Source organism: Equus caballus, chromosome 1, assembly GCF_041296265.1.
Source record: "Equus caballus isolate H_3958 breed thoroughbred chromosome 1, TB-T2T, whole genome shotgun sequence".
In the NCBI taxonomy this organism is placed as follows: Eukaryota; Metazoa; Chordata; class Mammalia; order Perissodactyla; family Equidae; genus Equus; species Equus caballus.
The window spans coordinates 45342227-45369901 of record NC_091684.1 but is presented as its reverse complement, the minus strand read 5'-3'; the positions used below and the strand labels follow the sequence as shown (position 1 = coordinate 45369901).

General features: G+C 35.0%; 1 protein-coding gene across 3 annotated transcripts in view; it reads left to right on the top strand.

Moving 5' to 3' along the window:
* PCDH15 (protocadherin related 15) overlaps positions 1-27675 on the top strand; it is a 952630-nt gene that overhangs the window by 634961 nt on the left and 289994 nt on the right. For all 3 annotated transcript variants that reach the window (XM_070262649.1, XM_070262641.1, XM_070262642.1), the window contains 2 exons: positions 414-526; positions 19327-19533. In XM_070262649.1, coding sequence (XP_070118750.1) covers positions 414-526; positions 19327-19533 — 320 coding nt within the window. The remainder of the gene's footprint in view (positions 1-413; positions 527-19326; positions 19534-27675) is intronic.

Sequence of the window (27675 nt, the reverse complement as noted above, 5' to 3'; positions counted from 1 at the left end):
ATATTTTGTACAAATTACTGGTCGAAGTTTATTACAAAATATGTTGAAAAACCATGCAAGCTATAATTAAGATTTATTCATGATTAAAATATAATTTTATAATTCAAAATTTGCTCTCTTTACCCTTAATGTCTCTTTTCATGTGATGAAGTTTCAAATTAATTAAAGAGCTCTCTTAATAAATGATATTTGGAAAATCAACCAAACAAGAAATATTTTCCATCCTCTTACCCATAAGCAAATTAATTATATACCACATTTGCCTCTGCTTTCCCTAGACTGCATAATTTTGAAACTTAATTTACTAATGAAATTGTGATTTTGTTCCTCAGTTAATGAAGGGAAATAGATAGAACAGATACACATATTACTTATTGTTCTCAATTATGTGCTGAAATCTTAATGTCTTTCAGGGACTCCTGAAGATTACCCACGATTTTTCCACATGCATCCCAGGACTGCAGAACTCAGTCTCCTGGAGCCCGTAAACAGAGACTTTCACCAGAAATTTGATTTGGTTATTAAGGTAAATTAAACTAATTTCTTGTTTCCTTGTGTTTATAATCTACTAATCAAACAAATCTTTAGAGGCTACTGTAGGCACTTTTATCTTATAAAAATTAAAATTAATTTGGATGGCAATTCGTCAATTTTTCATTAAAAAAAGTGAAGTGCATCGGTTTTAATACATTGTGTCACTTTTCTTCAAAGTAACTTTTTATATTATGATGCAATTTAAAAACAGTATAGTCTTATATGTAACAGATGCCATGGTCAAATTATGTAATTCTATATACTATGCTTTTTTTACATATTCTAACATTAATTTTTTTAATAAAAGGAATTAATTTTTGACCACAAAAGCTTAACCAGTGAATATATTTAAAATGTGCATGGATTTATACTTTTTTATTTTAATAATGTATTATTTTTTAAATGCTGTTGCTCTAACATAAAAAGAAATGATATCACTTGTCTAGAAACTTTTTAACGTATGTCTCATTATTTTCTTTATTTTGAAAGATGATCCTAGACTGGAAAAATTTTCAAAGCTCGGAGAATCCATTGGTCATTACAATGTTGGTTTAATAATATCTAATATATTAAAATGAAATCATTTAAAAGGTACTTTGGAAACTCAGATGATCTGTCACTTCATTCTAACAGACTTTATTGAGAAAGTAAGATTTGAACTAGGCAGTGAAGGAAGTGTAGGAATTTATCACATAGAGATGTGAGTAAGTAAAAGAATTGACATAAAAAAGCAAGGACACAAAGTAAATGCTGTGTGTATTGTATGACTTTTTCATATCTTCACAAACAAAAGAAATAGCTATAAAAAAGCAGGCCTATGGCATTCTTTTAAAATATCAGAGTGCTAAAGGAAAAGGAAATAAAATAAAGAAGCTCACTGAGATGTACATTGTGCAAGGTGTTTTATATACACTTTTCATTGAATTATAGCCACAACCTTAGTGGTATGCTCATTGGTGAAAATGTTGAAACTAACACTCAAATAGAATATGTGATTGGCTCACAATTACATCACTAATAAGCAGCAGAATTGAGACTCAAATTTAGGTTTACCTAAGCTAAAGGCATATTCTTTTCACTTCATCAAGATTCAGTTGCTTAGAAATGGTTGTCTGGTTTAACTATCTGCCGGCGCAACTTCAGAAAATAATATGTAGATGCATTTAATTTTAGCTCAAATTAGGACATATTTTGTTAGCACCAATTATATTATACATTCTGGATTCAGTGTTTATTTAGTGGTCTTTTGTTCTTGGAGAACTTGTAGTCTAGAAGTCATATAAGTTGATAAATCAAATATAACACATCAACTGCTAACAGGAAGAAACGTGAAAAGTGCTAAGGAAGCATAGAATAGGGTCGTTTAAATTAATCTGGGGACTCAGGAAAGATTTTCTGGAGACTACTCCAAACTAAATGTTGCCATATTGGAAGGGTTTGGACAATGAATAAAAGTGGGGAATATATTTGAACGAGAGGAAGAGCAGAGGTAAAATCTTGGAGGCATGAGGGAGCAGGCTACCAGTAGTTAACGGGGAAATGAGGCATAGAGCCAGACCATGGAGAGAGCCTTTTGTGACATCGAAATTTCCTTGGATTTCATTCATTAGGGGTTTGGGAGTCATTCGACAAAGAAAGACTCCTTCACCAGTTGTGTAAAATGGTCAGGCACAAGATTCATCTTCTTGCATTGACTATTTCATTTTAATTATCAGGAGACTATATAAAACTCAAAAATGTTTATCCATTGTCTGCTGTCGATCTACCTGGAGCCCCATGGTGCTGCTCTCTGCAGGAGTTAAGAAACTCAACAAAGCGCTGTTTCCAAACTGCCTCATATGAAACCTGAAATCAATTATTTTTCTTTATTATCAAAGTCAGTTGTCCTGGTGTACCTGGTTACAGTGAAACTTAGTCCATCAATTATAGAAACAAAACACAAGACACAGATCATTTTTTTGTGTTTTAATACCATTTTATATTATTAATGGAAGTTTTTACAGACATTATTAGATTCAAATTACTGTGTTTGGTGTTCAGTCAAGGGGATAATAAGCAACGGCATCAATCTGTAAGAATAATAATGTGCCACCTGCTTGAAGAAAGCTGAGTATCGTGGCTTTGTGTAGGGATCCAGTGAAATGCTACAATCTCACGGTTCTCCTCTGTACTAAGTCTTTCAACTTCTTCTCTTTTTCTGATTTTAATAATGTTTCATTTTTCAATGACCATGAAAGTTTTTATTAGACTTGATCCCAATTTCTGTTATGGAAGCTAAGGAAAAATAACATAAAATGAAGTATCTTCTCCTAGACTTTGAAGAAGACCTGCTTCAAAAAGCTAGATGCACATTGACCAACTGGTGAGTGCCACAAGTTAGAGACTTCTCATCTTCATGTCATTTCTTTCTGCCAGCGATTTATTCAATACACTGACAAATAAAAATGTAAAGGTGGAACTAGGAAGACAAAATGGAGTAGTTCACTAACTTTAGAATATTAAAGGATTAAAACACTTTCAATTAAAAGAGAAAAGGATGTTCCACTTCAAAACACTATTCCAAATTTTAAATAATTGCAATCATTTAAGCATACTTTAGAATGAAATATACATTTTGAATAAGACTCATTCATTTTATTTGTCCAGGGCAGTTCATTTGTATGCCTGTTGTCCTTGTATAATTATTCACAATACCTCTTCCACTCTCAAAAATATCCTAGTTTGGATGTAAAGTTATGTGATCACCACAGTTATAAAGCAAAAAATAACTATGAGCTAGAAAGAAGAAAGCACATTTTAGATTCTAGATAATAATGAATTAGTTCATGCATGGAGTGTCTATAACAAAACCCAGAAAATTCACCTTCATTATTATAAATGCAGTATTTTTAAAAAGATTGTTAGTTGGCATATTTACACTCTGAGCATCTATACAAAGTTTAAATGGATAAATTATTAATAATTCACTGTCTCTCAGTTGCTAAACGTAATTGTGTTTTTCTTCTAAATCCCCTTGATTAACAACTAGTAGCAAGGGTCACAATGACGTCACAGACATCGTTGAATCATGATCTCTCTGATTTTCCTGTTGTTACTCATTGACCTACCTTTACTGTCTTGCAGCCTGCCATACTGAACCACTTGCAGTGCCCTAAACTCACCATGTTCTTTCTAGCCTCCGGGCATTTGCCCATGCTGTCCTTTTTCCTGAACCACTCCCTTTTCTTATGAACAGTCTAATTCAATTGATGCTTCAGTAATTCACCTTGATGCCTCATGTGCTAAGAAGAAACTCCTCTGGAAAGGCATGGCCACTGGTTGGAAGCCCCTCCTTGCATCCTGCTTGTCTCTGTAGTGGCTCTGATTACCCTATATTGAATTACCCTGTTTATTTTCTCCTGACCTTTACAGATGGGCAGATTGTAACATATTTCTTTATATTGTGGCCCAAGGTCTTTTCCCTGTCCATAAACAGTGCACAGAAGATGTTCAATAAATATTTGTTGTAATGGTTTTCTCCTGGGTACAATAAATCTTTTAAGGCTGCTGGATTTTGGTACCTACATATTCACCATATTTAAATACATACCTATAAAGGTGTATGTATTTGATATAATTTTATCTTGTGTCTCTATCCAGAATTATGATGCAATGAGCTTCTCAAATAAATTCAACCCCTGGAAGAAAGTCCAGACCCACGTTAAGGCATAGTTTAAAACTATTTATGACTGTATTAAAAAAAACCTTCTAAAGAAAAGATATATTTTTAACACAGAAAATGAGCCACAGAATTGGGACTGGTGAGCTTAAGTATTAGTGCTGGTGTGCCAGTTCTCCTGGCAAGTTACTTTGCTTTAGTGATTGAGAGCCAGAGGACCACAGCATCCGAGAATGTCTGAAGCCTAGGAGAACAGCCACTGTAACCTTTGACCATACACGTGAATTTCTAATACCTCAACCCTAGAAAATGTTTTGCCTCTATTTGAATAATGGTATCAATTATCCTTTACATCATGGAGATTCAATAGAAAACTCACATTCACTGTTTTTAAGGCATATGGCATTGGCTAGTTTTCACTTTGCCAAATCCTTTCTCACTTCTTATTAAGTGCCTGACATACTGCTTGGTGTTAAGGAGACAGAAATGTATGAAGTCTCTGTCTCGAGAACATCACAAATATCGAAACCATGCTTTTGGACTTCTTTTCCTTCTGATTTCTACATCTGTATTTCCAATTACTGTCTGGATAACTACTCCCAGTATTATGCAATTGTGCCAAATTAAGATTGTAGTAAACTATATACATCCTTTTAAAATGCCAAGACTTCTTTTTTTGATTAGTAATATTACAATCAGCCTGTCACCCAAGCTGGGAACTTCCAGTTCCTCTTATGTGCCTGGTCCCATAGGTCCCCATTCAGTCACTTTTCAAGTCCTATCCAGATACCTCTGGAATTTCTCTTGAATATCTCCCCAACTCTCCATGCCCACTGCAATTCTCTAGTTCTCATCCTCATGACCCGCCATCTCACACCATGATCTCTCAAAGCTTAACCCCTTCTCCTTACATCCTGCCCATCTCCCCAATTGCTAACAGAGTATTGCTAAAACAAAAAAAGTAGATCACGCTGCTCTGTATTGCCTCCAAGCCACTTGACAATTTGCCCCCTACATGAATTTCCAACAGAGAACTTTGTCAATTTTAAAAACCACGGGTGTCAGGAGCAGACAGATTGGGTAGCAAGTCACAGACGATCAGTCATCACTTCTCAAAATAAAAAGAATGGCATCTCCCATGAAAATGAAAGAACTATCAAAATTCATTAAATCTGTTAAGCAGATTGTGAAGAATAAGTTACTATTCTTTCTGCTGTAGTGTATCATCAGTTTATCAAAAAAGAGAAACAAAGAGGAAAGAATAAAGGCATGGAGATTCTTTTCGGGAAAGATTGAACAGAAGTCTTCAGTGAGCCAGGGTTAGGAGAAGAAAAAAAAAACAAAAAATCAGAGCTGATGTTGTCCTGCCACAGGAAACAAGACAAATGCTATGGATGACATACTTTCATAATTCTGGAAATATTCTAGCCATGTGCTCCTCTCCCTATTCTTCTGGATTCTTGTTGAAAGAATGAAACACACTCATACCCTACATCTTAGTTCAGCAGATCAGTAAAGAATAAGCTTGTTTCCCCTGGCGCAATAGCAAGATGTCTAAGGTGAGGAAGTTTGAGCCCATTAAGAGTGAAAGTCGTTTATACATTTTAAAGAGAATTATCCTACAGAAACTTCAGGCATTAGTTCCTATTAGTAATGAAATAGCAATCCCTCCATGGATTTCTTAAAAATAATACACTTTCAGAAATCCGTTGACATGTTTGACACATTTGCCCAATGTTCATCTTTTATTTTTAATTTTGTATTCCATTTTTTAAAAAATTTGGTAGGTTGCCACATAAGACATTATTCTTTTTCCTCAAAAAGAACACGATATCCTTTTATTTCCTCCTGGTAGTCCACATTTCTAAAAGTTCTAAGTACTAAGCTGGATTAATTGAGTAGTATGCTGATTACAGAAATTAAAACAAGAAAGAATGTATGGTGTCCTCTTATTTCATGTTGTGTTCACCCAGATGGGTTAGTCAGAACAGAAATAGAAATTAGCAGTTGACATAGTGGCTATCCAAATGAGGGAGGCGACAAAAGACACACAGAGGTGATATTTTACTTGGCCTCTTTCCTTCTTCACAAGGTGACCTGCAACTGCTTCGGAGACGAAAAGCAATTTATCCATTCTTGTCACAGTACCTTGATTTTGGCAAGGCCCTCTTGTCTGCAAAGGTCGTTGTGAGAGTGCACAGAAAGTCCAAATGTTGTAAAATGTTCAAATGAGAGCCACTTTCTGAGCAGTCCTGGCTGCGTCTTCCTACTACACACCCTTCACACATCAACTGCCTTAGCCCTCCTGCATCATTGTTCCCAAGTTATCTTCCTTCATAAGCTTCTTGATTGTAGCATGACAAACTAAAACTAAAAGGATGTATCTAAAACTTTTAAGCTAGAGAGGTCTACTCACTGTTGGTTTTTTTTTTTTTTTTTTCCCAAGAAGAGCTTGGTACACAGGAGAAAACTTAAACTCTCACTCTCACCACCTTCTAGATTCTGAAGATTGATTTTTTGGGCGTATTGATGATTTTCTGAAATTCAAATATTCCAGGATGGACTATTCCAGTCAACCAATTCACATAAGGCACTCTCATGGAGTTTTCTCCTGGTTGAGAGAAAACTCTGTGAGAACGAGATCAGAACCCAACATAGGCCAAGACAGCTTTGCTGGTTGGGGAGATGACAAGCAGGGCAAAATAGGGGAATAAATCATAAGTTAGAAGCATTCCAGAAAGAAGTTACTACTTCATCACTCTTATAATTTTGTTTCTGGCTGGCTTTGCTATTGATAGCCAAGATAATTGCCATATTAAAAGCAGCAACCAAATAGTCTGACCTATCTATGATTAGCAGGAGTTTTCTAAATCTGTGGTCTTCCCCAGAGCTACTGGATTTTTCTTCCTTAAATCATTCAAAATTGCTTTAGTCATTCTAGTGTCCATTCATATCTCAAACTCTAAGCAATGAGAAAGATTTTTATTATTGAAAGGTATACAAGAGCTTTGAGAATTCATGTTTTCATTACAATAAATTATACACAGAATGGACATATTCTTACTTCAAGTGAAGAAAACATACACTGTATTTTATTAAAAATATTCCCTAGGTGGGAAGTGTGTCAATGTTATTTTGTCATTATAATATAAACCCTTTTTGGGAACATGTTGTCTATATTCTGTCTAGTGAAGATATCTTTTCTTTTTGTCAAACAGAAAAGGTATTTATTTCCAACCAAGACTATACTCTTTGGTGTATTTATGACATTACAAACAAATCAGTTATATAATATAAAAAAAAAATTCTTTGTATTTTATCTGATAAATTTTTGCATGGTTTTGTAAATTCTCAAATATTTTTAGTAACTGTCAGAAATAGAGTTGCTGTCAAACTCTATGCATTCTTTAATTTTTAGAGTATTAAAGTTTAAATAAGAGAAGCTCCTATAAGTTTTAAGGTAATATGACTTTATAAGTAGGGTCAAGAAGGAGGGAATAAACTTATTTTTAATCATTAATTAGTTTGTAATATTAGTAGGATCTTTGACTCAGGGAACACAAGCCCGCCACAGCCATCTCTCCTTAGGACATTCCAAAAGAAAAACGTATGTACATAAAAAACAAGGAAATGTAACCTCTTGCCAAGTCCTAAAGCCCTTGTAGAGCTTTTGTGAGCCAGGCAGGATCCTACGAGAACTCTCTCGCAAAAGTGAGGTTCTTCCACTTTCATTTCCAAACCTCAGGTCCAAGTTGAAATTTGAGACTTTGCTTAAAGGTGAAAAATAGAAACAATCACTTGCATAGTAGACTACAGCAGAGTTAGCGTAAGCTGCTCAATCTAGGCTTTTTGTGTGTGGAACAGCTGCCTACAAGCCTGTGTGAGAGAAGCCAAAATGCCAGGCCCAACTAATTCCCAAAGGACTATGGATTGGACATAGCGGGATCCTGTGATGTGCTTGTTTTTGAAAGCTAGATTTCAAGGCTCCACCCACTGAATCAAGATGCCTGTGTGATTTTCAGGGCACTAAAGTTTGAGAGCTAACTATACATTAAAATCACTTGAGAACCTGGAAAGGCAGGGTACAGTTAAGATGACAATTAAGGAAACAGACAAATAAAGAAATAAATCCACATCAGAGATCCTGAGTGAGCCTCCAGGAATCTATCCTAACAATTCCTTCAGGTGCTACTAAGACAAAAGACAAGAAACAGCTTTAGAAATCACAGTGTGCCGGGGTCCCGCCCTGGCAGAGTCCAGGTTCCTGAGGGATGGACGGCGTCGGCGCGATGAGGGAGGGGGAAAATAAAGGGGATGTGAGACTTGGGTTGGTGTTAGCAAGTCCGACTTTACTGTGCACAAGTGTCGTTTATATATTTTTCAGGATTAGTACAGAAATAGTTTTACAAATATTCTCAGAGAGATAAGGAAGTAAAAAACGAGCACAAGAATATTTATTAGCATTCCATTCTATAGAGCATAAGGTTAATGATCGTCTTCTCTGCAATTAACTAGTGTTTGTTGTCTCTAAGCTAAAGGAGATAGGTACCTAGGCGTCTGTTGTAATTCATGGTAAAGTTAAATCAAAGAGAGAAGGTCCAGGCCTCCGGACAGGACAGCAGTCTGTCTGGTTACATCCTGGTGGAGCCATCCCTGCCTCCCTCAATCATTTACGCCATTAGTGTAGATGGTTAATGGGAACAAAAGGCGACTCCAGGGTGTCTTATCCCCAGGGCTATCTGCATTCTCAGCGAGCAGTTAAACATCTTTACATTTTCGCACCCTTTAGGGGGTGGAAGCATTCCTTTGTCTTTTAGATTGTAGAGCTAACAGTCCCTTAAGTACACTGCCGGAGAAAGTATCATATTGTTAGTAAAGTAAAGGGCTGAAAAGCTAAGCTAAACTATATATCTTCAAGAATAAAAAAGAGAAATAAGTATACACATAACCTTGATAGAAAGCATGCATATAATTCAGAAAATATCAGGGGTGTCGGCCGGCCATCCTTCACCGAGGGGCATTCTTGCACCCCTCGGCCCTTCTACTCACCAATTATTTATTATTTATTGCTTTTAGGAGAAAACCTCTATAACATTTTAACAGAAAGCAGAAGGTCAAGAATAATACATAGATACTTCTTGATCATCCAATTAACCAGCAAACTTAGAAGGACGATGCATATGTATATTTAGACAAAGAACTGGAGGGAGAAGGAAACATTAACCAGACAAAGGCCATAAACCTAATTCGACATCTTATCTGGGCAGGATTCCTTTCTGATTGTCTCAAATAGGACTGTGTGCTCCTCCAATAATTAACTGAAAAATATCTTGAAAGTTACCTGCAGGTGGTCACATTCTCTTACGATATCTAATTTTCCCAGGAGGTAGTGCCTCCCAAGCAGCCACCCAAAGGAGTGAAAACTGGAGGTTAAGAAAGGAAAAGGAATGAAGGGCAATTAGAAGCAGCACAGGTTTCAGAACTATGTGAGGGGCCGGCCGGTATTCTTCACCAAGGGGCGACCCTGCACCCCTCAGCGTTAATCAGCTGGACCCTGTCAAACAGCCGATCAAATGATGTAGCCACGGCTCCCAGCAACAGTGTTTGAGAAATACGGGTAGAAAAAGTACAAAGGATTGAGTCTAGGGCCCGGCTGGTGCTGTAGCGGTTAAGTTCACAAGTTCAACTTCAGCAGCCCAGGGTTCACCAGTTCGGATCCCCGGTGTGGACCTTTGCACTGTTTGTCAAGCCATCTGTGGCAGGCGTCCCACATATAAAGTAAAGGGAGATGGGCACCGATGTTAGCTGAGGGCCAGTCTTCCTCAGCAAAAAGAGGAAGATTTGTGGCAGATGTGAACTCAGGGCTAAACTTCTTCTTCTTCAAAAAAAGACTGAGTCTACTTTTGGAGTCTGGCTTTAGTGAATATATACTTGAAGAGGCAAGCATCTGTAATGCAAAACTATCTTAATAATGTTGGGTTTTCAAGTCACTTCCTAGATCAGCCTTTTAAACTGTAGCATTTGGACTGGAGTTCCCAAAAACTAGTTTACAGTGGTAGGAGAGGGAGGAGTCACCTGTGTGCACATTTTGGGCCACTGAGTTCATAAAATTGTTTTTAGTAACATTTTTATTGAAATGCTGCTTACATACAGAAAAGTGTACACCTTGATGAGTTTTTATAAAGTGGATCACCCAGATATATCTAAAAAATGATACTACAAACATCCCAGATGACCCGTCACCCTCTCCTGGTAACTACCCCTCACACATGTCCAAGGACTACCACTGTATGTTTACTTTTTGTCTTTTTTCAAAAATTTTATAATTGGATTAAATTTTCATATTTTTAATCCAAATCTTAAGAGTTTTATGCACTTTTTAAAACACTGTGACTAACTTAGGAGGCATCTGTTCCACAACCATACACTTGACACTTGTGAAAGAATGCAATAACAATGTATTGTCTTTGTACAAGAAAATTTTTCGACTTTTATAAACATTTGCTTTCAAATAAAAGTCCAAGTAATTCATGTTTGCATCCCAAGACAAACATGTCTAAATGCCTGACTATTTAAAGTTTTAAACTAATAATATTGTTGTTAACAGTAATAAAAGTAATAAATAAATCAAGTGGTTGAAAGGTTAACAATCTATTTTAACAATCTAAATTGATTAGGAAAAATGTTAAATGAATGTAATTTCTAATCAAAAAGAGGAAATGGAAATATAAATTTAGTTCTCCAGCAAAATTCATGAAAACAAGCACTCCTCATTGTCTACTTGGGAGATGAAGTTAGAATTAGAAATAAAGGGATAAAAGGATCTGTGTGAATCCTGGATAGCTGCATAGACCTGCCAATGTTTCAGAGTCAGACTCTTATGAAGGTAAATAAGCAGCTTGTACTTTGCTAGGAGAGGTAAGCTTGAGACATTTCCTCCCTGGTGTATTGAAGGCTTTCCTGAAGAGGAGGATAGCAAGGGGTGTGGTGTCCAAAAAAGGACAGAGGAAGAAGAGGAATCTGAATTACACACTAGCCTTACATCTGTCTTTACGGTCCCTGGTAACACTAATGTCCTACTACCACTCAGAACTTTTTCATGATCTGTTTCCAGTGTACATTCCTTATGCATTACGCACTGACGAGGTACTAAAAACCTTGTATATATCAAATTCTCCCCCTTTGCCCCATTTTCAATCTACAGTTCCTTTTTCGTTACTTTACAATAATAAAAACAGTGAAGTAAAAAAATAGATGCTTCCACCCAAGATTATATTGCTGCTACTAAACAATCTGCTTTCGGATACAGTGAATTATGCCTCCTTTGAATTTTTTTTTGGAATCAAGGTTTTCAAAGGACTGCAGTTGAAGAAGTTTTCCCTTAAAGGTTAAATAGAGGTTTCCCCGGTAGTACTTTTCCATTACACACCAAAACATTTAGTCTTTTTTTCACTGAGGTATGAAGAAATGTGAGATAAAATTTATAGGCCCATATAGACAGATGAATACCCCTAAGTCTCAGAACCCTAACTAAGTCAACTAACCTAGTCAGAGACCCTCCCCGTGTCTCCAGGTGGAGGACTGGATGGAAGGTTTTGTCAATATTCCCACTTCTTAGGTTTTCCTAGAAAACTTGGAAGACTCTTTCATTTGAGAGCAACTTAAAAATATGTATGTACATATATATACACACATACATACATATTAGATTAATGCATAACTAAATTCTTATTAATTAAGTAAGGACAATAGACTATCAAGAGAATTAGACCAAGACATATGAAAAGTAACTGGGACTGAATTTATTATTTATGGAATATTCATACTTATATACAGGCAATCCTTTGTTATGCTACAGTCCGATGACAATTTTAGTGGCACTCAACTTGCACATTTGATAATTGTATTATTATATGTAGCATCAATTACCAGAATCTATGTAAGTCCGCTGACATGACAGCAGTGTCTTTTGGACATATATTATCCTGGAGCCTTGCTGGTCGTCTTTGCTCACCAATAGAGCTAAAAAGAAAGATTTCCTAGAAATTCAAGTTTGGGCATAGCCCAAGCATAAAGAAAGTAGCCAGACCCAGATGGATATCTCTCAAAGTACTCACATTATCACCACCTGAGAGAGTTTGATAAAAACGGAGAGTCCTTGTCTGTATTACAAATATATGAACCAGGATCTTTGTAGGTAGGATGTGGAAACCTACATTATAACAGGCTTTCCAGCTGGTTCTTATGCACACTAAGGTTTGAGAACCATTGCCCTATGTGGCTGCCATGATTTTTGAGAGTTACTTGTCAATAACTTGATGTATAGAGAAATGGCTTTGCCATTTCTTTTCCTTTCCTCCTCCTTCCATCTGTACTTTGCTCCTTCCTTCTCTCCTCCCCTCCCTTCCTCTCTCTCTGCCTTTCTTCCTAAAGTATCTGATGTTTGTGAAAATTGGTCAAGCACATCCTAAGAACTAGAGATTAAAGCCTGCAATTTAGCAAGAGAGATAGACAAGAAAATTGGCAAATAAAGTGTGTTAATGCACTATAAAAGTGCATTCAGTCAGAACCTTGCTAAAGTCCTCAATTTAGCTGTCTGACAAGAAAATGTGTCTAAACCATGTGTTAAGTGAAAAACAAAGTAAATCAGAACAAACATATCTTTGTTTAAGCCACTGCCCATTTAAAAAACACTCCCCCAAATCTAAAAATAGGTATTGGCTTATGTACATAAATATTGTATATAGGCATAGAAAACTTCTGGAAGATTATAGATCAACTTATTCACAGCACTTGTCCCTATAGAAAGGGAACCACAATTGGTGAGTGAGGAGGATAGGGTGAGGCCCTTTATATGGCTTTATATCACTAGCAGGAATGTGCATCAGTACCAATTATCTGTAGGTAAGCTTGGTCACATCTGAGAAACCTTTAAAATGCACAAATACAGACATTCTATAACTTAAGATGTTCATGTTATATACGCACATAAATTCATTTCTATTTCATTTTAATGTCCAAAAACTCTCTATAAATATCTATCAAATGGAGATTAACATCATGGCATATTTCATTTTATTTGTAGAAAATATTTAATGTAAAGCAAAGATGCACATGGCCTATCGAAATTGAAAATACTCAAAATTCACCCCATATACCAGGGACTGACTAAACATTGAGCAATGAATGAAACAGGTGAATTTGCAGTGTTTACTCTCATGGAATTTAAGTCTAGTGGAGAATGATGCCCAGACACTGTTTACAGTAAAGGTTTAGGTGTATAGCATAGAGCAAGAGAATTTGCTTTGCATGCAATATGATTCCATTTTTACTTTTAAATATGTATAAATATAGCAAAATGTAAAATTATCAGAATTCTCAAGATTAAAAAGTGATTTTACCTTAAATTCTTTTTTTAAAGATTTTATTTTTTTCCTTTTTCTCCCCAAAGCCCCCCGGTACATAGTTGTATATTCTTCGTTGTGGGTCCTTCTAGTTGTGGCATGTGGGACGCTGCCTCAGCGTGGTTTGATGAGCAGTGCCATGTCTGCGCCCAGGACTTGAACCAACGAAACACTGGGCTGCCTGCAGCAGAGTGCGCGAATTTAACCACTCGGCCACGGGGCCAGCCCCTTTACCTTAACATTTTAGTTGCAAAATTTAATTTTAACTTTTAAAAAAAGACCAAAATTCATAACGTTAATAGGACTTTTTTTTTTCATCTCAAGTTCGCTGACATGGAATATTTGATATATATGAAATGAGAAGATGGAAAGTAAAATTATTATTTTTTAAAAAAGTTTTTCACTTTTTCCCCATCTATCACTTGAAGCTGGAGATTTTCTCTAAATTATTTTTAATAACAGTTATACAACTAACAGTTATTGAGCAAGGCATTTTCTTTCAAGGCATTTTTGTAAATATTTTGAATATATCGTGTCATATAATTGTCAAACGATTAATAAGACATCTTGCAAATTGCCATTTACTGTGACTCAGGGAGGGTAATGGGCCTGTGGAGGGTTGTGAAGTTGGTTGGATGTAGACGGGGAGACAAACACTGCTCTAAGCCGCCTCTCATATCATTGTTGGCTTTGCAGTAACATGTGGCTTCCTTACCGAAAGGGCATCCGGTCGTTCAATATTCATTAACAGCTTACACTATGTTAGCTACTAGAATAAGCTCCGGAAATCGATATTAACAAAACAGTCACATAGCCTTGATTTCTTGAAAGTTCTATTCTGGTGGAATCATCCTGACAATAAATGACAAATATAATAAATAAATTTTAAATGTTAAGTGCTATAAAAATAGCAGAGTACATTGGAAATGTCAGCATGGCGGATGTAAGTTAAATGAGGTAGGCAATGTAGGTCTTGTGGAGAAAACCATTTGATCCATGTGGACATCTATGGAAAAAGCATTTGAGGTAGAGGGATTAGCCAGTGCAAAGCTTCTGTGGCAAGAATGTGCCTGATTTTAGTGGAGCAACATATAGGATGGCCACAGCATATTTAGTGAGAAGGAGAGTAATGTGATAAAAGTAATAAGAGGTCAGATCCTGTAGAGCCTGAAACAAATTGGAAATCATTGAGGGGTTTTAATGAGACAAGTGACATGATCTGGCTATTATTTAACAAAATCACTGGGCTGCAATTATGAGGATGGGCTATTGGCAAGGGTAGAAGCTGACAGAGAAGTTAAAATAATTTAAGTGACAGCTCATGGTAGGTTGGATCAGGGTGGTAACAGCAGACGAAGTGAGACGTAGTTAGATCTTGCGTATATTTTGAAGTTTTAGTCAATAAAGCTTCCTCAGAGATTAGATGTGAGGTGTGAAAGAATCAGGAGTAAAGGTGACTCCAAGATTCTTGGCCTGAGCAACTGGAAGAATAGAGCTGCTGTTAAAGTGGGAAAGACTGTTTCTGGAGCAGGTTTATAAGGGGGGAGAGGAGAATTTCATTTTTGCAGAGGTTGCATTTGAAATGTTTACCAGATATTGAGTATCTAATAAACATGTTAATAGTTATTAAGTAATAACTATTATAGTTAAATAATAGCTATAATAAATAACTATTGCAATAGATATTAATTAAGGAGAGTTATGTGCACAGTGGATATAGATTCTGGAATTCAGAGGGCCAGGATGGAGATATAAATTGAGAGTCATTACGTTACCGACATTTTTAAAGCCATGAGATTAGACAAGATCAGCAAAGAAGTGAGTACAAAGAAGAGAATACGGCTAAGACCTGACTCCTGAGGTACTCTCATTTTAAATTGAGGAAAAAAGAAGAAAGCAGCAAATGATAATGAGAAGAAATGGATAGTAATATCGGAAGAAAACAAAAAGAGAGTGTTGTCTTGAAACCCTAGTGAATAATGTTTTCAATGCTGATGATAGGTCAAGCAAGATGAGGACCGAGAATAAATATTACTTTGAGCAATGTAGGAGTCACTGGTGATTTTGCTGAGAACGGCTGTATTTGAGTGGTGGGGGTAAAAACCTGGCTGAAGTGGGCTTAGGAAAAATTGGGAAGAGTAAGTATAGACAAAAGTGAATACATAATATGTAAGAAATGGGCACTACAGACACAATAAATAATTGGTGACTTTCTAGGAAAAAATAATTTCCTTCCTCTTTCCCAGAATTTATTTAAACGTCTTGGTGATCTTTCCCCATTTTCTTTTTTCCCCCTAAATTATCATATCCACAAGGAAGGGTTCATATTAGAGATTGGGAAATTTGTTAAATTGCTTGCCACCAGCCAGCTGGACCAAAGTTATTCTGTATTCTCAGTCCTCTGGTGCAAGGAGCTAAGAGATTATCAATATTTGCTTGTTTTAATACTGAAAATGGAGTGGTTTGTCTCTTTCAATATTTTTCCCTCCAAAGTAACTAAATAGTGTATTTTTGATACTTCTGCTATTTTGGCTTTAGTTTTACTTTGGTCTCATTACTGAAAATAGGACTCATGCCCAGAAATTCTCAAAACAAAACCTGGCTTTTAAATCTAATGTTTAACATGTATCTACAGATTTTATAGATATAAGTAAGGTTATCTTTTGGAATTAAATGATTTTTTGAAATACTGTCTTGTTTCACTTGACCTACTTTTTATACTTCTCGCCTCATTCACTAGTGATTACAGGGGAACAGAATAGGTCAGATTTTTGAGAATTCCTCTCTATGTTATGTAGAAGAAGAGAGGATTAGATGAACGCTTTGATGCATGAACCTGTTAGAGAATAAAGTATAATTGCATTAATTTGTTTTTAGTGCCATATTTTAACTCTGATTCAATCTGGAGTATCTATATTTTTAATATTCATTCCTGCCACTAATTTCTCCCATGGGTCTTACATTTGGATATTCATTTGCCTTCTCTAAATTAGAGAAACATGTGGTGAATTTCCCTGTGTAGCTTCTCATAAATCAGGAAACCTGAGTCTGGGCCCTCATCTGTCTGTTACTGAGATGTGGTGTGGCCTTGAACATCAAACTATTCTGTTTGTTTCTCCATCAATATAAAAATGTATGTTTTCACATTTAGAGAGGCAAAATAGCATAGACTGTGAACCTGGGAGACAGATACCTGGTTAGCACATCTGGAACACCTCAAATAGGACAAAATATGCGGCAGCAATCCAAAAATATGAGTCATATTGGCAACAAACTAATGCTAGGGCGATAACAGAGACTTTACAAGTTATTTTTAAAGATATAGTGAAATAGATTGTTTCCAGAGATTTAATTTGAATTTTCTTTCTCTTTTTGTTGGATCACTTTGTTTCCATCATGCAAATAATATATGTTTTCCTGGCTTCACAGCTGGCAGTAAAAGTTAGCAACATATGAGCTGAATGTAAAATATAAGCTTCTTTCATTGTTATACAATTTACTTCTTGTTTTCCCCTCACTGTCCATAAACTGTGTGTGTGTTTATTGGGGAAGGGGGACAAATAATAAAATTTGAGATGTTTGATAATATTATTAGTATGTCCAGGATATGACATAATGGCATTTTAGAATAATTAGATACAAAATAAAAGGAGAGAGAAAATTTCCTGTTCAGAGTGATTTGTGTGTATGAACTGCTCCTGCTTTAATCAGATCAAAGTTATTGGGTTGGAACCCCATATGGACCAATTAGTTTCATCCAGTGGGTAGGCGACGTTTTCTAGTCACAGACTGCACCTCTCACCCTGGTCAGCTCTGTCTAGAAATCCTGCTGTGTGTCATAGAAGGAACTCCTAGAAGAACATCCATGGCTCAGCAGAAATAATCACAACCCATTATGCACAAAGAGTCTATCCACACTGATGGTGTCAGAAGCACATGTGGTTATGTGTGAAAGACACATAATCCCAGAAAAAGCCACACATTATTCTCCTTAGTGCAGAACAGGGGCTCATACGTATTTTGTGCCATGGATCAGTTTGGCAATCTGCTCCCAAATGAAAATTCAAATGCATAAGAAAAACTACATACCGTTACAAGGGAAATTTAATATCTTGAAATAGAGTTATCAAAATATTTAAAAACAAAGATAGTTTTTATTAATGCTTTATAAAATATTATTTCACAACAGGGTTGTTCATTATTATAGTTTAATATTAGTAATTGGCATAAATGATATTTCAAAATATCTTCAATATTAATAAAAATATGAATGATTTTTCTTGCTGCAAAGTCACCAGCACTTCCAAGCATCACTGTGATTTATCACCTATCGTCTCAGTTGAAGAAGACACTGAATTACAATTACCAGAAAGTGGAAAACTATCTTCTAGAGGCCCAAGTTCTTGCCTCCAGATTGAACAATCCGAGATTTCTATCTGAACTAATTATAAACCTTCATGGCCAAAATGCCACTGTATTTCACCCAAGAAAGCATCAGGGGTTTGACATAAACGATCTAACTTTTACTTTGAGTGGATTTCAAAATATAACTATTCCAACAGTGAAGAAAAATATCAATAAAATTTTATGACAGAGAATTTGAATCTATTTCAATAAATGTATATACTATCGAGTTATATCAATGGTTTCTCCTAAAGTCTGGAGGAGATTTTCTAGATGTCCATTGTGATAAAATTGTCCCTTAATTAAATTTTGTGGATTGCTATATTGTAAGACACCATTTTTAAAAAACAGAAAGTCACAGGTTGGTTTTTCTCCACTTACAACATGACCCATGTGGATATTTCCTAAGAAAATGTATTACAAATATAAATTGTCATCATTTTTTTAAACCGAAGAGGGAAAAAAAGAAGAAAACAAACATATTCCAAATGCGTACATATTAATTTTGAATAAGATATTTGTGGTCAAATAATATTTAAAATTCCACAGCTACTAAAATTATTTAATTGAAATTATCTATCTGTCTAGCCTTTATCCTTTAATTTTATACAGAATTATGACTCATTTGGGGATTTAATCATTAGTGTGGAATGAAAAGATGTGGAAGAGACACAAATAAGTATAATACTTTGAGTGTTGAATCTTTTTCTCTTTCAATTAAATATTTTTTCAGCAATTCACTCAAATGTCTTCACTTCTCAATTTTCTATCTTTAAGCATGGTTATCTCTAACAATATGCAATGATAAAATAATACATTGCAGTGATGATTATTATTATTACTTTGAAATATACACTGAGTTTGAGGACGAGACCAAGCAATTAATGAAGGCTCTCTGAATTTCCATTTCCTCTTTTATATTTTCTAAGGGCCTTTTAAATTTAAAGCATTTCTTTCAGGGCCGGCCAGTGGCTGAGTGATTAAATTTGCACACTTCTCTTTGCTGACCCAGGGCTTCATTGGTTCCGGTCCTGGGTGTGGACCTAGCACCACTCATCAAACCATGATGAGACAGTGTCCCACACAGCACAACCAGAAGGACCTGCAACTAGAGTATACAACTATGTACTGGGGTGCTTTGGGGAGAAGAAGAAAAAAAAATACATTGGCAACAGATGTTAGCACAGGTGCCAATAAAAAAAAAAAGCATTTCTTTCTGTAATGAGACCAGTTCAAAAGAGAATCTCCATATATGGTGTGGAAAGTGACACCCCAAAAGAATCTCATAACATATAATTTTCAAAGCTTTTTTCTTTTCTTTTCCAGGCTGAACAAGACAATGGCCATCCTCTTCCCGCCTTTGCCAGTCTACATATTGAAATACTAGATGAAAACAATCAGAGTCCATATTTCACAGTGCCCAGTTATCAAGGCTATATCCTGGAATCTGCCCCCGTGGGAGCAACCATTTCTGACAGTCTAAATTTGACCACCCCTTTAAGAATTGTAGCTCTGGACAAGGATATAGAAGATGTAAGTTAAATATAAATTTTGCTCTTGTTTTGTTAATACATCTCTTGTTATAGTTATGTCAATAGGAAATTTTACTGAGACCTGGTTACATGAGCTATAGAATAGAGAACAAAGTCAGTATAAATGAGAGTTTTGGTGTCATAATTAATTTTGTATCAATGATATTATTTTAAAAAGTATGTTTGAATTCCTCAACTATTCTTTTTCAGTTTACAGACATTCAGCATAAGAAAGGAAATGAATGCTTCACTTGTAATTTCCTAAACTAAAAGAGCAACTTTTTTTATTAATATGGGTTGAAAACTGTTTATATAGTTGCTGACAGAGAAAATAATGACATTACACAATGAATATAAAAAATCATGAAGGCAGCCCCAGAGTGTGAATCGGGGGACTTTTCTGACGGTATATTTTTAAAGAAAACACATTTGGGGCAGCCAATCCACTCACACTTCTGCCAGTGGCTGTGCTGATGTGAACACTCCTCCACTCCACACATCACTGTCCTCTGTTTTTCTGATCCTGACACTAGCTACGAGTCGGAAGCAGTCCAGGTTGCGTAGATCAGAGTATTTTACCTCCTTAGCTAGAGTGATTGCTATGAAGAGTGGACAGAAAATCTATACCAGGGCAGTCAGAGTCCTCTCAGGAATTGAAAGGAAGAAAAAATAGAGCTTGAAGACTTTAGCATCACGTATTAAAGAAGTGGAAATGTATTTGAAGCCATTGTAGCCAAGTCTGCTGAAATCACGGAGAAAGCCCATTATCAGTGGGAGAGAATGAAGCCTGATGGAGACATGCAGAGAAGAGTCCTCCTGAGTTCCTGTGTTTTAGGTTATTAAATCCCCAGAGCTATACTGATTCCTAAAGATTTTCCTCTGATTCTGTGACCTACCATAGTATTTCCCCAAATATCTTTTTTTTAACATACTTTGAGTTTGATTTCTGTCACTTGCAACTCAACAAGTCCTGATTCAGCAATTTCTTTCTCTTCAATAAATCTTTCTGTGATGACAGAAATGTTCTGTAGCTATGCTGTCCAATACAGTAGCCACTAGCCATATGTGGCTATGGAGCACTTGAAATGTAACTAGACTGAAAACATAATTTTAGCAGTTTGCTTAATTTTAATTAATTTATATTTAAATGGTCACATGTCACTAATTGGATAGCACAACTCTAAAATATCCCTAAAATCTCATTTCATGGAGCTTTGTCACCAGTTTAATAAATTAAGAGGGCACTTTCAGACTTTTTCTTTCTCTTTCTCGAAAAATTTTGAAACCCTTAGCAGAGGCTGTGACTATCCTGTGTGCACTCTACTTCTCACCAGATGTTTTATTTTACTCTTGATATCTCTCTCTGCTTTCTTTTGTTCTATCATCCCACCTTTTTGCCCTTAGTCTCTCTCATTTTCTTTCATCATATGTTTTAACAAGAGCTAACTGTAATTGAGTTCTTAGTAACTGCCAAACAATGTACTAAATGCTTTATCTTGAATTAATTCTCTTAAATCTCACAGCAAACATAATAGATGCAGTTTCCCATATTGCAGAAGGGGAAATGGGAGCTATTTTAAATGTCTTACTATGATCAGAGAATTAGTAGATGGTGGAACTGGACCTTGAGCCAAGGTCTATGGGAAACAAAGTCCTTGTTGTGAGCATTAGTCTAGACAGCCCGTTTTATATAGTCTGACTGTAGTCTAACTAAATCAGCTGATAAATCCTATAGACTTTCTTCCTAGAAAATTGCATATACATACACAATTTCACATCCCAGTTCAAGGGGTTTAGGGACCCCCTGAAGTTTAATGAATTTCATGAGTCACAGGTAAAGTCTTCGTTTAGCGAATCCTCACTGGGAAATTCGCGGAGCCACCTTAATAAGTTTTATCCAGGCTAAGCAAATATATGTTGTAGGCCTGGAGGTGTCCCACAAATATTGGAGTAGATTTTATCTCATTTTTTAATTTGAATGCATAATCATACTTTAAGCAGTGACTAGTTAATTTGGAAATTTTTAATAATTTAAGTCACACCTTTATGAACACAGTGGTTAGCAAAAGCAAAATCCTGAAGAAAAAAAATGGAGTTGTTATTTTTTTCATAATAGCAAAATTTGTGTATTTGTACTTGCTTGGGGTATTTATATTATTTAATGGCTGCATATTAAGCCCTGTGCTTGCTTGTGTACAAGCTTACTGGTCTGGATTGCCATTCACTTTAAAATTACAAATGTTAAAATTGTGTTCTAAGGGACTTTGTGTAAAACAGTGGGACTTCTAATGTACTGTTGAGGTAGGGTGGGTTAAGAGCCCTTGGGTCTAAAACCTTTGGGAAACACTACTTAGAATTCTGCTCTTGGAGATTACAATTCCAGTTAGGCTATTAAATGCTCTGAATATTTCCAAAGGGTGGGACAGCATGTTGTGGTTCTTAGGAGCTTGTGCTTTGGGGTTAGACAGCCCTGGGGTTGACTCTTGGTTCTGCCGTGTGACAGCTGTATGACACTGTGAGCCTCACGTTCACCATCTGCCCCCTTTCATTCAATCATCTATGATCCTAAAAGGCATATGGTAGCAATCATTGCTGCCTTGGCCTGCTCCTTCACTTGGGGCTGAAGGAGACGGGCAAGGAGAGAAAATTTCTCTTAAATGATGCCATATACATGGAGAATGGCATAATTACTATGTTTTATAAAACTATCAAGTAATTAAATGATGTGTGTCTGGCCATTTGTTTAATACTTAGGCCCATTGTCTTCCTAAAATTATCTGCAGTGGGTGATTGTCATTAGATTCTTAGAAAGTGAACAAGTATATCTAATCCTCTAGTGACTAAGATTTCTAAAATATCACATATAGCTTTATATATCTATAATTTAAATAAGTCCATACAATAATAAATACAATTTAATTCAACTTTCTCTGCTATGTGAAATGTTGTCTTAAAACCGACTCCTCAGAAATTGGTGTAATACTTCATTGTGCCACTCAAGCTTGAAACCTAGGAGTCATTCTTGACTTTTGTTTCCTCACAACAACTAATAAATCTTCAAGTTCTTCCTATTTTGCCCTCTGAATATTTCTTGACTCTCTTTTCTCCTCTCAATCCTTACAATCACCACCCTCTTTGTCTTTTATCAGAATTGCCTCCTGATCTGCTTGCCTCCAGTTTTTTCAATTCAAATCCATTTTTTCACTCAGCCACTGGAACAATTTCTTCAAAAGCTTAAATCTGACTATATCACATTTCTGCTTAATATACTTTTGTGACTTCAATTTTTCCATGGAAGGAAATTCAGGCTCATATGCATGTCTTTCTATTACTTGGTACCTGATAACGTCATTTTCTGAAGCTTCCTCCTTCACCTATTACATGTAGAAACTGCTTGTATTTTCCTGCCTATGCCAAGCTGCTTCTTATCGAATTACCTTTGTTTGTTACATTTTTTATATTTTGAAATATTTTGTCTTCCATAACACAAGCTGACTTGGATAACTTATGCTCAGTGTTTAGAATTCAGCTCAGATATTCCCTCATTCAAGAATCTTTTCCAGAGTTTTCATTCTCTCAGTTGAGTTGCATGTTTCTCCTTGGTACATTTCCCTGAAATTATACTTCCATCATTGTAGTGAGTGTCTTTCTCCCTCATTGAATTTAAATCCCTTGAGAATTGGTCATACATCTCAGTAACTTTTAAATCCTGAAGAACTGACAGTTCCCAGAACTTAGTAAGTTCTAGTAACTGTTTCATAAATCAACAAATTTACACATGAGTAAAGGAATGAGCATATTTAACATGTGCATTAAAAATTCTAATGATATTGAATTAACGATTTCACAATATGACCAATTCCATGGTCGAACAACTAATTCCTAGAAAGTTCTTCATCATACTGAGTTGAAATCAGCCTTCTTAAAACAGCCGTTATTCCTTATATCTTCCTTTTGCCAGCACACAAAATCAATCTATGAAATAGTCATTAATATATTTGAAGATAGATTTATGCACTTCTGAATCATCTCTTTTTCCAGGCCAGGTACTCTTTAGTTTTGAAAGTAAAGATCTGTGTCAACAAAAGGAAACTTTAAGGCCCTTTTAGTTCAAAGATAAGGATTTTACTACATGGTAAATTCTTGCTGTTTTTGAGTGTCAGGTTTAGTGAAATTAATCAGCATAGGCATAAAGGATTTAAGAATACAGACAGAGACAGATCACCTCATACTGGTGTTAGCAACAGAAATGGAGATTAAACATCAGGCATGAGAAGAGCAGTTGTCACTGCAGAGTTGGTTCTCCTGAGTTGCTTCAGGAACAGTTATGCCAGAGGGCAAATGCCAAGAAGAGGACAGACATGGCTCTATTTGTCCAAAAATTAAGTTGTGTTTCTTCCTTCAATTCAGTGGAAAGTGAGACAGTGTTTTAAGAAATATTAGAAAGGATTGGTGAGTTGTGGTGTTATTAACAAGGTGGATTTCAAGTCAGAAGGAATCTTAAGGATCACAGTGAAACTGAAAAAAAGTAAACAAAAATATTTGTACTAATGTTCCTTTTCTATAGATATACAGATGTCAACATACATACATATATATTACATATATATCAGTCACATTTATGTTTTTTCAAGTACTCTTGCCTCATAGTTTCAAAATAGTCCAGAATATAGGTAGAGCAGTAAGGCACAAGGCTTTTAAGAGGCATGTCTGAAATCACCAGGTTTTCAGGCAGACTCACTAAAAAGTTGATTATTGAATTCTAGTTGTAAAAAATGACAGGGGATAATAATCAACAGAAGTTATGCAATGTTTGTTATAATGTGTCATAATACTAAGAAAAAAGTACATCTAGGGAAGAGTTGTTAGTTTAAATGTACTGGAAAATGTTTTATTTTTTGCTTGTTATTAGTGTATATTGTATGCCATATGTATATTTACTTTTTTTAATTGTTTAATTTGCATATAGGTTCCACCTGGTGGAGTTCCTGTAGGTACTAGGTTTTAATTTTGTGTTTGCTCTTTTTGTTACTTGCTGTGGTTCATTGCCTTGTTCTTTTTCTTTTCTACTTTAATAAGTAGGCAGTTACTTAATTATCACTTAGAAAGACATCAACAACTAGTTTAAATATATATGTATATAAAGATATAATTTAAATTTATATCCAAATTGCATATGAACTTAAACAAAGATATCTTAATTATTACAAGTTTATTTAGTCCATAGCAAACATTAGTAATTCATCACCACATTGTTCCTGAAAGATTCTAAGCTTGAGGTCTAACCATTTTGAACAAGCTACTTCAGACAACTACTGTCAACTAATTCAAATTGTCAGATGAGGTTAAACTTTCATCACTTTTCCCATTATGCTTTATAATTTATATGTATGTACATAAGTATGCATACATATTTATGTGCAAATATATATACATTTTAGTGTTGTATGTGTATATATATGAGGATGCATATTGTGTGTGATAGCAATTTTGATTCCCATTGGAAACCCCAAATTGATTTCAAATCCAATAAACGATCATCTTTGAATGTTTTTCTTCTATATGATGGGATTTTTAAATTTTACATTCATATGTTTGTTTGCTTTTGCATTTGTATATGTGTTTTACTTTCACATTCAAGTTTTCTGTGCTATAAGTGAATATCAGAGTTTATTTTATGCTTTCAGAATATAATACACAAATCAATGAAGTGATAAACTTTTGATGTATACTGAATGTATACTTTAGAATAAAATAATATTACCTTATGTCGGGGGAAAAAGAAGGTTTATTAATCAGCCCTCTATGTACGTATTGATTTAGAAAACTAATATTTATTTTAAATAAATTTATAGACACAAAGACTATATAAAATCTACTGTCCCTATCAGAATAATAAGCCAGAACATTTTCTATTTACATTCAAAATATGCCACACCTGAAACTACTATGATCTTTGCAGATAAATCTCAAGTATTAAACTTTGAGTGATAATTGGCTGAACATTTCCAAATTTCCCTTCTTAACTTTTTGTACTTAAAGAAATACCTAGAAATTCACCAATTGCATCTATGTATGCTGTGTATAGATATAAAAGGTTACTATTTTAAATATTCATAAACTTCAAAAGTTATATTTTAATTAGAGATTGTGCAGGACAGATTAGAATAAGCTATAATATGCCACGTTCAATGCTAGCTTTATGTATTACATTATCTTTTGCATATAAAACAAATAATTTGTAGTTCTGGGAAATGTCGTTTTAATCTCCAGCTAGTTATTAGAAGAGAACTTGAAGTGGAGATAATTAAATTAGCAAAAGGTCTTTAATGTTTCTGGTTATCAAATTAGAGAGAGTCTGTTTCTGAAGTCCTGGTGTGTATATCATCTTCAAAGGGAAGCATTTGACAATGAAAATCTCGTGGCTTTCATAAATTGTTAAATTCACAGTGTTGTTTGTGACACAACCATGTTATACTACAGTCACATATGTGTACGCGGGTTCACAGCCCAGCACTTATTGCAGTATTGCACTGTCAGGATACCTGACATAAAAAAAGTGCTTACAAGTGATGAGTACGTGAATGAATATACCTAACTAATTTACTAACAGAGACTACGGTTGAAAGGAAGAAAAGAAATTGAGGAGGATTAGTTATAAAGGAAGTAGAGAAGGACTGAAGGATTTGAACAAAGGGAAAGAAGTAAATATTTGGTAACTAAGTCACATAGCAAAATTTGATTACCTTAGATTACTAGTGTTGTAAAGGGATGAGTCAAGGAAGCTGTGTTTGTTGGCACCATTGTTGGCACACTCAGAGAACAGAAAAAAAATATGAACTTAGAAACCTAGTAATTTTACCTTGATAGGTAAAATCACGAATAAACACTAAAAGATGGCAGATACTCATATTTATTTAGTTTTTTTGTTAATTGAAACTGCATGCTAATAAACACTTTTGGTGATTTAAAAATAATAATTGAATTTTATTACAATTGACTCTAAAGTATAACAAAATCAGGATCCTCAAAATGTGGCTCAAAATATGTTTAGTTGCATGTATGTTTGAATTTACTTTTTAAAATAAATAATTTAACTTTTTATTAGCTAACATATTTGATTAATCAAAATATTCTACTTCCTAGCCACGCTGAGCAATTGGGGTCATGACACTGAAATGCAGTTGCCTGTTTGAAAACATTAGTGTTAAGCCTCTTGACTTATTACAACTCTTAACAACTTCGATTATTTTACAATAAATAGATCAATGGAAATTATTATCTATAGTATTAATTTTTTATTGTTCCAAGATAAATGTAGCACACTGATCTTATATCAAAATCATGGACTTAGAAGCTACCCTGATACGAGATACTATGAATACAGAATTTGTATCAGGTTCAAGTGAAACCATTCAATTCAAAGTTATTTGAAATATATACATATTGAAGCTTTAAAAAGATGGACAGATTATCTTGTGGATCAAACCATGCCCACCTTTTAATATAATAGTGTGCATTTCTACTTTCTCACGTTTACATAGAAATTTTTAAAATGTGAATTCTAGTTTTTATCCAAATTAACGTATTTAACAATTCCAGACTCTCTACTTTGCCCTCAACTCTTGATACCATACTAGAAAAGTAATCTATTATATTAAATTACATTTCCCACCATACTATGTGTAATATTTTATAAGGTGCCACAATCTATAATAACACCTTATCTCCCTGTATCATCTCTATTATTTTTTTATAGCCTTCTTGGTATCCACTCTCTCTCAATTTTTCCTTTTTGTTTGCTCCACTTCCTTCCTATTCCACTTCGCAGACACCAATCCAAGACTCCTCACTTTGTGTCTCTGTTCCTTCTCTGAATTGCAGAGATTCATGTCTTATCTTTCAGCAATGGCAATAAAATAGTGAAGGGTTTCCAATGCTTAGTTAATTACCTCTGTTTTAAACTTTTGCAATTACTTCCTTTTTATGTATATATTATTTTTTTCTAGACACTTAGACACATGCAGTCAATTCATATATTTTCAATCTAATCATATGAAATATTTTAATTAACATAAATATTATGTTTCCCTTTAGAGAATCTTTACAGCATTAAAATAAGAAAGAGCATGCATGATATTTA